Source organism: Sebastes fasciatus, chromosome 6 (genome assembly GCF_043250625.1).
Source record: "Sebastes fasciatus isolate fSebFas1 chromosome 6, fSebFas1.pri, whole genome shotgun sequence".
In the NCBI taxonomy this organism is placed as follows: domain Eukaryota; kingdom Metazoa; phylum Chordata; class Actinopteri; order Perciformes; family Sebastidae; genus Sebastes; species Sebastes fasciatus.
The window spans coordinates 7767368-7779642 of NC_133800.1; the positions used below are offsets into that span (position 1 = coordinate 7767368).

General features: G+C 37.8%; 1 protein-coding gene across 1 annotated transcript; it reads right to left on the minus strand.

Annotated features, from left to right (window-relative positions):
* Window positions 1-369: 369 nt before the first annotated feature.
* mrps27 (mitochondrial ribosomal protein S27) lies at window positions 370-9363 on the minus strand. The gene is made up of 11 exons (XM_074637444.1): window positions 9236-9363; window positions 8914-8991; window positions 7101-7171; window positions 6910-6968; window positions 6190-6304; window positions 5515-5593; window positions 3916-4031; window positions 3709-3811; window positions 3456-3598; window positions 1677-1838; window positions 370-865 (listed from the first exon to the last, which is right to left on the minus strand). The coding sequence occupies exons 1-11, from the start codon at window positions 9351-9353 to the stop codon at window positions 617-619; spliced, it is 1293 nt and encodes a 430-aa protein (XP_074493545.1). The 5' UTR covers window positions 9354-9363; the 3' UTR covers window positions 370-616.
* Between the last annotated feature and the right edge of the window lie 2912 nt (window positions 9364-12275).

Consider the following 12275-nt stretch of genomic DNA (forward strand, 5'->3'; position numbering starts at 1 on the left):
TTTGTGTCTATTCTTACAGTTATCAGGATCTATGCTGGATTTAGGTTTTACTTGGTGAACAAAAATGTTTCTGGCCATAAACGCATTCCTTTCCATGCAAAGCATTTAGTTTTCTGTAGATTGACTATCAGTGAATTATTCTGTGGAATACCCCTTTCAATCCTCTGTGGGAAAACTTACAAAATATGCTTTTGATGCACGCCAAACGCATGCACGCAGAGAGGAAAAGGAGTGGGAGGATGTGATGGTACGATCTCTCCCCAGCTTTCCCTTCTTTTTGCTTACATGAGGTCACTCGACCATCAGGCTGAACAATTCATGTGTCCAATAATGATTTCATCCCAGAAAAACAATAAATGTGGGACACAATTTCTGATACAAATGAAAATGAATTTCATTTTAACAATATATTTATATTTGCCCTAGTTACAGAGCAATACTTATCACATAAGCACACATTGTTATATACAAAAGTAACTAGTGACACGAGCAGATGTAATGTTATCAATGTTGATTTTTTTTACATTTTAAAGACATACAACTCCTATTACACAACTTCAATGTGCATACGCACTGGACAGTTCCTTTATCTTGATTCAGCTCCGTCTACGTGTCTCTACGCCTGCTGAGCTGCAGCCTTGGCAGCTAACCGCTCCTGTTTCTCCTGCTCGGCCTTTTCCCTCATCTCCTTCTCCCTCTGGATCAGCTGCCGGATCTCTGCCTCCCAGTCCTGCATCCGGCTCTGGTACTGCTCCAAGTCGGGTTTCTCCGCCACGGCCATGTTCTGCTGGGCCAGAGCGGTCACTAAAGCCTGGAAGGAGGCAGAGTCCACTTTACCCTGAGACTCCAGCTGGCTGCTCAGGTCCTGAAGAGGCAGAGGAACAAAAAGACGTTGAAGCACCCAACAGTGACCTCATCACTACATTTAAATGACTTGAGTGAAACCATCCAAACCAGTGAACTCTATTCAATACATTTCAAAAAGAGATAATCTGCTCTTGCATTATTATGCTATTATATTTATCATTATATCAGTGGCATAAAATTGACTAAAACTGACAATAATATAGTTTATTGCAATTATTTCTGGGATACTCTATCATCCAACAAAATGAGTTATCATGACAGGCCTATTTGTTAGACCTCAAAGACATGCACACCGCATCTTGGTGAGTAACAGTGAATGTAAAACTCTAGATGTTATTTCAATCATCGATCAGTGAGCCACCAATGACACCATCTCTCAGTCATCACATGGCCATTTTTTAAAATTAAATTTCCCTCTGCATTTGACAACAGAGCAAAGCGGAATATTATCTTAAACTGACAAATATATGAGTGGAAAGGCTGCACCCTGTCTGCTAAATCACCCAACCAGCTTCCTGTTGCACGGCTCAAAGGCATGAACAACGCTTTAGGCTACAAAGTCTCATCTCAACGATGACGCACTTTGACTATCTTAAGGATGAGATCATCGGTTTTTAACATCACACACGGTAATTTAGCTGAGACGGTTTTATTGTCTGTTAAGTATTCAATTAAATGTCTAAGAATCAATTAAATAACCCTTGGTATGCTGCCCACTCTGAGTTACAACAGCAGGCATGACAGGAAAACGGATGTAAATTCAGTTGCTACAAACAAAAGCACAGCTGTTATACACGACAAACACCCACTTTGAATCTGTCGACATATTGAGGCAGCTTAGCCTGCTCGGCCTGATCGTCTTCATCTATGGCGTCTTCTTTCTTGTCCTCCTCTCCTGATGACTCTTCTCCAGAGGAGTCGCTGTCTGAGGTGGAGGACAGTTTCTGCAGCAAGTCATTCACGAAGTCCAGCTGAGGAATATTGAAAATCAAGGTTAAGTAAACAGAAAGATTATTATTTTTCATTTATTATGTTTACCAAATCAATATAAAGTGCAGTTCTGAAGAACAGCTGTTACTGCCTGAAAAGTCTTTATCTGATTTATATTAAATTACTTCAATAAAAGTTTCATATTTTCTGACCTTTTTTTTTTAAAAAGATGCAGTTTGTTATTTAAAGATTACAGACCAGACATGTAATGATGAAAGTGGCTGAAGACCTCACCTTTAATCTTAGGAAGCAGCATTAAGATTAACGGTCACCTGAGGCAGCAGTCACCTGCACCTTCATTTGAGATGTAATATTTCCTCTCTGTCCTACGGTGTTATCCGCTCTGTCTACATTATTGCTGTGACACTCGGCATTTAGTATCTGTTGCAATGATTCGCCCAGACGTCCTCTGTGCCCCGGGCTCTTCAAAATCTCATTAAACGTGGACAAAGCTGGACTATTGAACTGGACAGCACAGGCCAGATTAGAGGCGCTACACCCGACTGTGCGTTCGTGCAAATATGTAAAAATAACGACAATATGACAGCATGCGTGTTTTATCTCAGCAGATGAAGACTGTCGGTGTCATACACCCCACCTGGAAAGTAACAACAGTCTCTACTGTGTGTGTGTGTGTGTGTTTGTGTGTGTGTGTGTGTGTGTAATGCTCTGCGACTACACAGTTATAGTTGAAAGAAATTTTAATCCAGCTTGTTTGACGTCAAACCCATAGTCAGTGGAGAAGATCGATAACAAAGACTAGACCCAGGAGGAAACTGCTGACCTATTTCCATCAAACATGACAAAGATATATCTTTCACCTGCTCCAAAGCCACTTTTGTTTCATGTTTTCTATTGTCATGTGATATGATATAATTAAGGATGCACCAATCCAACTTTTATTCTCCTGTAACCTATTACAATACTTCAACTCATGGCATCTGTTGACCGATTACCAGGGTTATTATAGTGAATTAAAACTGAAACTAAAACGAAAATAAGCATTGAAAAAATATTTTGTAAACTGAAACTAAATAAAAACTATATCCTTGAAGAAAAACTAAACTGAAACTATATTTCCTGGTAAATCAAAACTAATAAAAATAATATAAAAATGCTACAATAGCTACATACTTTTGAGACATTATAGCTGTCCCTAACAAAAATAAAATAAAACTAAATATATAAACTAAATATTTCTGAAAAACTGAAACTAAAACTAGCAAACACACTCTGAAAACTAACTAAAGCGAAACTAAAATGAAATCTAAAAGTCAAAACTAAAACAAAATAAAAATCAATTGAAAATGTAAAACTATTATAACCTCGCCGAGCACTAATCCATACTAGTGCCCTCTTTCCCCCCCCAAAGTTTTCACCTCACTAGTGTGTGTTTTATGTGAAGTAACCTGATATCAGGGATTAACTAAATAAAACATGAAAATGATTTATAGCGTTATAATTAACAAGAACTTCAAATGTCAATTTTTCTGCAAGAAAGTTTCTTCTTTCGGATGATTTTTTTTGGGTAAGATGACTACACACACACACACACACAAAAGTATATACTCTTTGAATCAGATTTTCTCTGCGCTTACTGTGTCTTTGGACAGCTTGACGTCACCAGAAGCAGCAGCTAGTCTCTCCATGACGGCCAGCGCTCTGCCCAGATAACCACGCTCCCAGAAGAGAGGCATGCCTTTGAACACGGCATGGATGCCGCTTAACATCTCCACCTTGCCTGGACGGGGAAGAAGGAGAATAAATGAAACAAACAGCATAATGAAAGAACACTGTATGAATCACGTTAAAAAAATACAACACTGTGGGGGAAGAAACTCAAATACGCACCTAGCAGAGCATTGCCAAGCAGCTGAGCGCTGAGGCCGACAGTGTTGTCTTGCTTCAGTCCACAGAGCAGCAGCGATGCTCCCAACGCCCGCTCCTCTGACACCTGAACGCACAGCGAGGAACAAGTGTAAGCATCTAATTTGGAAGCACATTTGTTAGTCCTGCTGCAACATTGAAATGCTGATGAGTTGCTGCTGTTTCACTCACAGTGAGTTGTGGTCTGGTTGCTAGGTAACTGCCCAGGGCGTACAGACACAGGATCTGTGTGGAGGGAAGGTCGAAGGCCTCCTGAAGCATCACCTCTTCAACCACAGAGCACGCACCTGTACAATTACAACAAAAACATTTCTACAATTAATTCTATCGTTTCTGTTTTTCTTTCTACACTTTAAGTCCTTTTTCAGGTAATTCCTGTGTCAAATAATAATAATAATAATAATGTGGCCAATATTACAGGGATTTCTTCCTAGTTATCATAAATTAAAAAGAGATTGAATGAGATGCTTTTAGACTCGCTGCTCTTGCTGTTCGTTCCTTTTGTGAAGTTTAAAGGTGTTTATCTATATTTTCCTTCTTGTCAACAAATCCCATGAAAAGACCAAAACCAACAATAGCCAAGTTTCCATCCAAATTTAGCACAACATTTTGAACAGATTTCCAGAAAATCTAAAGAAAATGCAAATGAGTGCATGCTTTCATCCACTAAAGTTATGTGAATAGGAGTTGGTTCATCAACATATACAGCTGGTGGTGCTAATTCTCCAGTCGGGTGTCATTAAACCATTACAGGAGAGCAGAGCACCAGTCAAACCACAAACCAACAAAAATGTGGAAAACATGATGGAAACATGGAATTGATGTTTGTTTCATGTATATTATGAGCTTATTCCTCTTATTCACATCTTACTTAATTGTATATTAACTTATTTATTTTATTTTGCACTTGCATTGCCATTTGTTTATGTATGGGCTCAGTTCTGCATGATCTATGTTCTCATTTATGTATGTCATACAGGGCGGTGCTTTCATGGGATTCAGATTTTTTTAATTCGTTATTCTGTAAATCTTTTAAACTGGAAAGCACTTCGTGCTTAAGCTTGAATAGTGCTATGTTAATAAATTAAAATATATATAATTATCATTATTGTTGTTATCATCATAATTATTATTGTTACAGTCTCCTTATCTGTCCACACAGTTTTGCCACTAATTGACTTTTTCACTCATTTTTTTGTATGCAAAATGAAAATGTGCATTCAAATAGTTGGATGCGAATGTACTAATTGACATCAATGTGGCTTGTTGATGTGTTTTCAGTAGGTGACACAGAGGAATAAGATGTATCAGACTTTCGCTACACAGAAAATACTTGTTAGTAGGATCAATTCATGGCTGGTCTTTGTCTTTTCATGGGAAACATAGAATACTGCCAGATTCATCCTTTAAAGTAGTGAAACAACAACACTGGATTTGAGTTACAATACTGAAGATTTAATCTAATGTAATCAAAACTTCAACATGCAACTGGAAACGTTGTAACATCAACTCTGTGCCTTCACTACTTGCCCAAAACTGTTTACTTTCTAATGTTATTACAGAAAAAAATAATCAGGCTTCCTCTTCACCTCTGTCTCTTACAAATAAGGAAAGAAATGTTTGAAATCTGATTTTAGCGTCTGTTCTCACTCCTGGGAATATTCAGTGCCAACAAGACTGTGTCTGCAGAGCGTGTACTTTTTTTTGGTCTTTCAGAAACTAATTTTTTCCAAATGTTTGATTGAAAAAAATGCTTTAAAAAAACCTTACTTTTAAAGTCTCCATCCTTAATGTAAGAATCTGTGAGCAGGTTGAAGGTGAAGTCATCTGGGAATATTCCATACTGGACCTGCACACACACACACACACACACACACACACACACACACACACACACACACACAGGATCTTTTACATTATTTATCCATGAACACTGACTGTTTACCCTTCATGATTTGGTAAAGATGGTGTATATCACACAATAACACAACTGCTGGTTCTGATGCATCACTGACATCGAGGCCTCTTATCTCACAGTAACATGACACCAATCACAACAACATCAGAGGCGGCCATACTGACCGAGCACGCTCCGTTTTACCTCACCGTAAACAAGTCATTGGCTCGTGTACGTCTCTGCTTTTGGAATAATTCAGTGATTCCCAGATACTACAACTCATTCGGGAACAGTACACATGCTGGACTGAAAATGTCAAACATGTTTGATGTTATTTGTGCTGCTCAGATCAGTTTGAAAATGCATCTGGGTGGTTGAGATTGGATCTGTGATCGCTCATAACTGCAACTGTCGGCCCCGATCAGGAACATCTGATCAGATTTCCTGTCTGATTATAAAGATGAGCCTCCTTTCCGTTGACCAAAGAGAGTCTTCTGTGCTCAGTTTATGGTGTTAAATATAAGGAGGGATTATAATGTATTGTGTACCTTGTTTTTAAGTGTGTGCAGGGCCTTCTCTCTGGCTCCGTATTTTAGACACTGCCTGACCCAACTGTGAATGGTCCAGTCTCTCAGGTACCAACAGTTTGGACTATGACGAAACCTGGAGGGATAAAAAAAAAAGAAGAAAACACAAAGTTTTTCATTTTACATATCCATCACACCTCTGCTTTATTGGTGTGCTTGATAAAAATGATAGGAATGCGACTGCATTTGAATGTCACGATAAACTATTTTGGTTGCTGAACCACCAGAAGAGCAAATAGTAATGTTGACAGCTTCATCCTCACAACTCAGCACTAATACGGTGGAAACACATCAAGGACAATTGAATCCATTAATAATAATAACTATTTACAAGCTTCCGAAAGCGGAAAGTTCGTTATTTAATTCTCACCCGATTATAAAAAATGCATGTGACGTGAACAAGGGTGCGATTGGGAAATTTACTAAATGTTACAATCACAAGATTGGGTGCAGATTCCAGGTGCAGACGGAGTAAACAGGAAAGGTCGGGAGTTGCCCCGAACAAAGAAAAGCATGTGACTGAATATAAACCAAAACAGACAAACCAAACAGACAATTCATTCCAAGAAAAGCACACACAACATTTGGTACAACACAAAACCAAGGAAGAGGCTGAGATCCAACACAGACATGAGGATGCAGAAGCTGATGCAGAGAGAGAGTAAAAATGATCCCTCTTACTTGTAAAGGTAGTACTCTGCTTGATCCACTTCCTCTCGAGATGAAATGTTGTCAATGAACTGAAGCACAAACAGAAAATATAAATAGTTATCTAAAAACTTTGTCCGTACTGCCATCAACTTCAAATGTGATTGTTGATTTGTCAGAGACGGGTTTTATCACAATACAGGCGATTTAAATTTAGAGTTTACCCGTGAAACAGTCAGAGAGCTAACTGGGAGATTCCTGTCGTATGTCCGGTCCATATTGCTGGCCAGTACAGCTGTATGTTAAAAAAACAGACAAGACTATTATACAGTTTATCATGTCATAAACAAACTATTCAGAATTTCTTTTACAGTATGGCAAGTGTGCCAATACGATACACTCGCCTGAGACAAAGCAGCCCCAAAAAAAATATTTCATCACATGCTTCGGTGTGTAATATCAACACTATTGAACAGTTCCAATCGGTGCACCATGAGACTGAAGTGTTACACCGCCACCCTGTGTTGACTGAGTGCACACACACAGCAACATTTGGTGTTCGACTGCTGCATGCAGCCAAGCATGCAACGTTTATTCTTTAGACATGAAATAATCTGCAATCAGTACTTCTGGATTTGGATGGAAGCCAGCTACACATCATATTTCATCTCAAGTGTAAATGGTGATTATAGTGGGGCTAGGTATTGATACGCTTCAGCACCAAAACCCACAAAGTACTTTTTTGATATCTTACTTTGAGGAATATAAAACCCCTTGAACACACTTAGCTTCAGTGTTTCATTTTGTCTCAACACAAAATTAATCACACAATTTTAATCTGCACTATATTGGAACTCTACCTAAAAATACAACATAAAACTGGCAAAATTATGATTTAAATCAGGAACATATTTGATAAAATAAGAAAAGTCAGCCCAATATCCCAAGTTTGCCGGAGGAAGCTTTACAAGAAGAAACCTCAGGAAGAGCATCTGAGGAGGGATCCCTCACCCAGGACGGATAGACATCCAATATATGTTGTGTGTGATGACAGGCATTCAGTGCCACTTTTGGCAATCGACAGTTTTCGATACCCTCAGTCAGTGCCCAAAAAGTACTGAAGTTAGATTATAGCACTCCCAATTTAGAGGCTGCATCTTTAACAATTCATACGTTAATACAAAAATAACATCACATGCTGCACAGAAATGTGTCCTCCTTTTGCCTGACTTTGTAGAACACAACCAGTGTATCCTCTGCAGCTATCAGTAGACATATTCATATTCCTATGCAGATTTAGAAAAGGTCATCCATGATTTTATATCCTCCAGACTTGACTATTGAAACACACTTTATTCGGGTATCAGCAGGCGAAACATTCAAAGACGGCAACTTATACTACTTAACTTAACTTGTAACCATTTAAACTACTTTATCCTGTTTTAAATCTTGCACATGTTTTGGTTCTTATTAGCTTGTTTTTAATGTAAAGCAATGTGTAACTTGTTCTGAAAGGAGCTATATGAATACAGTTATTATTACTGTTATTATTATATTCATTCATTCATTCATGTGCAATATCATTTTCCACTTGTGCAATTGTGTTAATAGTCTGTTTATTGTCAATACTGTATATACTGCTCCTATTTTTATACTTCCTTCTATTTCAATGGTTCATATTTTGTTACACTTTGTTTAGCTCTTTTTTTTTTACTGTGTTAGCTGATGCAGCTTGTTTTTTGCACTATCCCCTTGCTGCTGTACACTGCGGGACTAATAAAGGAATATCTTAATCTTTATCTTAATCTCAACAGTGCTGACTACCAAGGATTAAATTGTTGAATACTGACTTTATGTATATGGACAAGGTGACAAAATAGGTTCCCCTGGCTAATGCCCACAGATCCTGACCTCCATCCAGGTTGGAGACTCTACTGTAGCTCTGAACTGCTCATTAAATGTAATAGTGTGAAGCATATTACATTTATGTTATGTTACATTTACAGTATGTGTAGCATGAGCAGGTTTAACTCTTACCCAGGTTCTGAGGGTCTTTCTCTCTCTCCTCCCACACCTTGGTGTCTGTGTAAGCTGCTGAGAGCATCCATCTCCTGGCTGCCAAGACAAACAGTCAAGCTGGTTAACATTACTGACCTAAAGACAGTTAGTTGTCTCAGTTTTGCAGGCATGTTAGCCTGTTAATGTGGCTACATAGAGTTAGCTGACAACATGAACTGGGACATGTAGCTCCTAAACATCCAAATAACGACAATGAAGGACAAGGAAATAGAAGTTAAACAAAGAAATGCAATCAAATACGACTCTAATGTTATCGTGTCTATCTGCAGGATGAGTTTACCTGAGAGAGAAGAAGAGAAACATTTAACTTTGACAGCTGCAGACACACAGCGCTGCCAGACGGAGGCTGCCATCTTTGGACGAGTCCATTTCTTAACCGGGACGGGGGGGTGTTTCATATTTACCTCGTCAGAGGGTCATACCAAAGTGAAACACAAAACGGAAACACTGTATATTTTTAATTTATTTATTTGCACGGAAAAATAATTTAGCTAAATATTCATGAATAATGTTTATGTTGTAAAGGCGCAAAAATAAGCTGAATGTTATTTAAAAAAAGTCTTTATTCACAACAAAGACCAACAACAATCATATAATAGGCTACATAAAACTCAGCAAGTCTATTGAAGTTCAGTCAATCATTAAAGTTTATTTTAAAGTTCAAATTAAATCAAAATGATCTAAAAATACTAATAAGCTTTCTCAGCTTTTTGTTCTTCTTTGGGGTGCCTAAAGTGATGTACAACATCACACGAAACACGTCGGTTTTAACGTTAATATCCATGTCTAAAATTATTCATAGGCTATTTACCCATAAGCCAGGCCTATAATCTCCAGTGAAATAAATAAATAAATAAATAAATAATTCCTTTTCTAAATTACAAAAGAAATCAAAGTTTATATTTAGCCGAAACATTTCCAACTCAAAATGCTTGAAGGGATACCTCTTTATACAAATACTATCTAGGCATATGTTGAATATATATAGGCCTATATATTTTAAACTTTTTTTTAAATCATATTTTAAAGCTTGTTACATTTGAATCTATCATGACATCTATAATGCATACATATTTGTTTACCTTCTTCAAGCAATGTTCTTGGACAAAAACACACATGTAAAGTGGTTGTCTGGGGTGAATAAAAGTAACTATGTTGCAGGAGTGTGCTTTGAAATCAAATAATAGGGGAAATCTCTTGAATATAAAATCATTTAATATTAAAAAGAGAGCATAACACTTGAACAGTACATATGTTGTGACAATAGAGGGCACTGTTTCTATAAAGAGGAGACAGACCACATCACCGAGGGAGAAGTGCAGCAGCTTCACTTTGCCCTACGGCTCTGCACATAAAGCCATGCAAAGTCCCACTGTTTGTTACACAGCATCATGGATGACTGCTTCCCAAGGCTTGTCAGGACATCAGATTTATCCAGTCATGTTTAAAAGATTGCAGACAATCCTTAAAATAGTAACACACCCTTAAAATAAATCAGGAGGGATACTGGCGCCCTAAATTGGGAGCTGAGCTGTTTTTACTTTTTGCAGAATTGACTTTAAACATGCATTTATTAGTCTTTGCACAGCAACGCCGTTGACCTGTTGTCCTCTCACCTCTCTTTCGGTGTTTTTGTTTTTGACGAAGACAGCCCTCAGCTATACTTACAGTAAGCTCTCTTGGCTGTGGGTCAAGGGAGGTGACAGGTTGAGACTGGGGTGGGACAGTTTAGTCAAACAAAGAATTTTAGCACCATCTCGTTTTCTCATTTGCCAGCAAAACAGGAAGCTCCTAGCCGAGCTGCACTAGAGAGAACTGACAGGAAGTAAACATTTCTACACGCACAAGTGGGGATAGATATAGATACCTTTTCAGGAATATACTCTATTCTGTTCTATTGTTATGATTTGTTGGTGCACTGCTGTGTCCTCTTGTTGGTATTGTTGGAGCCAATAATTAGTGTGCAATCAATTTTCATCAAAAGTCTGATCCGAAACTTCCTCCCACACTATTCTCCTCATCTGAAAAGGTGTTTGTTTGTGGATGTGGTCCAGTGATGCAAAGAATACACATGTAATTGTTTTCAGTATCTCAGTTACGCGCATCCCATGTCTGATTTTTCACAGCCATAGTATCACATAGCATAGAGCATTAGTGTCTGAAAAAGTGAGACAGAAAAACAAAAACGGCATTGTAAGAAATTTGTTTACACATGTCACTTTGTTGGGGTACTTTTTTTCAGCAATAAGAACAGTATTGTGTATAGTGACTGGCTGCCTATGAATATGTTGTTATGCTTAAGCAATAATGCCTCTGTGAGAAATATTACATGTCGCCCAATTAATTAAATAAGATAATCAACAGTTTTATGCCTCTCATCATATTGACTTTGAGTTTTATTTATTTGCAAGTAAGCTAAAAACAAACAGCATACTGTAGAAATTATGTGCAGGAAGATAGGAAAAAAAGCCAAAAAAAGTGCTTTTTCATTGCCTCTAGCGTAATAATGTAAAACAAAACAGAGTGACAAAGGTATATAAAGGTTATGATATTAATTACAAAACAAAATTGTAAAAGGTTTAAGTCTTTTTTTAAACATGTGCTCTATGACTTTAGGGAAGATTGAATTTTAACTTGTTAAGTAGAAATGAAGAAATTAACCTGTGAATTAATTTGACACATGAAATGATGTGAAAGATTTCCCTCTTTGATCTTGTATATATATATATATAAATATATACAGTATATGTATACAACAGGATATTTTGAGCCTGAACATCAGAGTTATCTGCTGTAAAAATGTGGTAGATAATGTTTATATACAACTGCAGCATGTGTGACAGTAAATGTGTAACACCAACTGTATTTTACAGCTTTATTTAAGTTCAAATGATTCAACTTATCTTGTCATCTCGTGTTGGTTATATTATTAGTGTGTTTGCAAAGCAGAACAACCAACCGGTTTGTGCAGGATTCATTTTCCCATCACCAACAGTATCTACCTGTTCTGTATCTCCTGTGTGTCTGGCTGATCATCGCATTCTCATGAGCTCTAAAGTTTCAGTTCATTAAAAAACACACACAAGAGTGATAGAATTACCTTATGAAACACCATCTTTCATAAAGTCTCTGAGGTGTGGTCAGTTATAGACGTTGTTCCTCAGAGATTTGATGCTGCTCAGAGGAGCTGATTCTAGAGAGGAGACGGTGATAACAAACTGTCTGTGGGTTCCTCTCCGAGCCAGTGGTTGGGATTGAAACATGTAGGTGAGGAAAGGAAAGGAGAGGAGGATGTGAGAACTTCCTCAAACTGTTTGCAG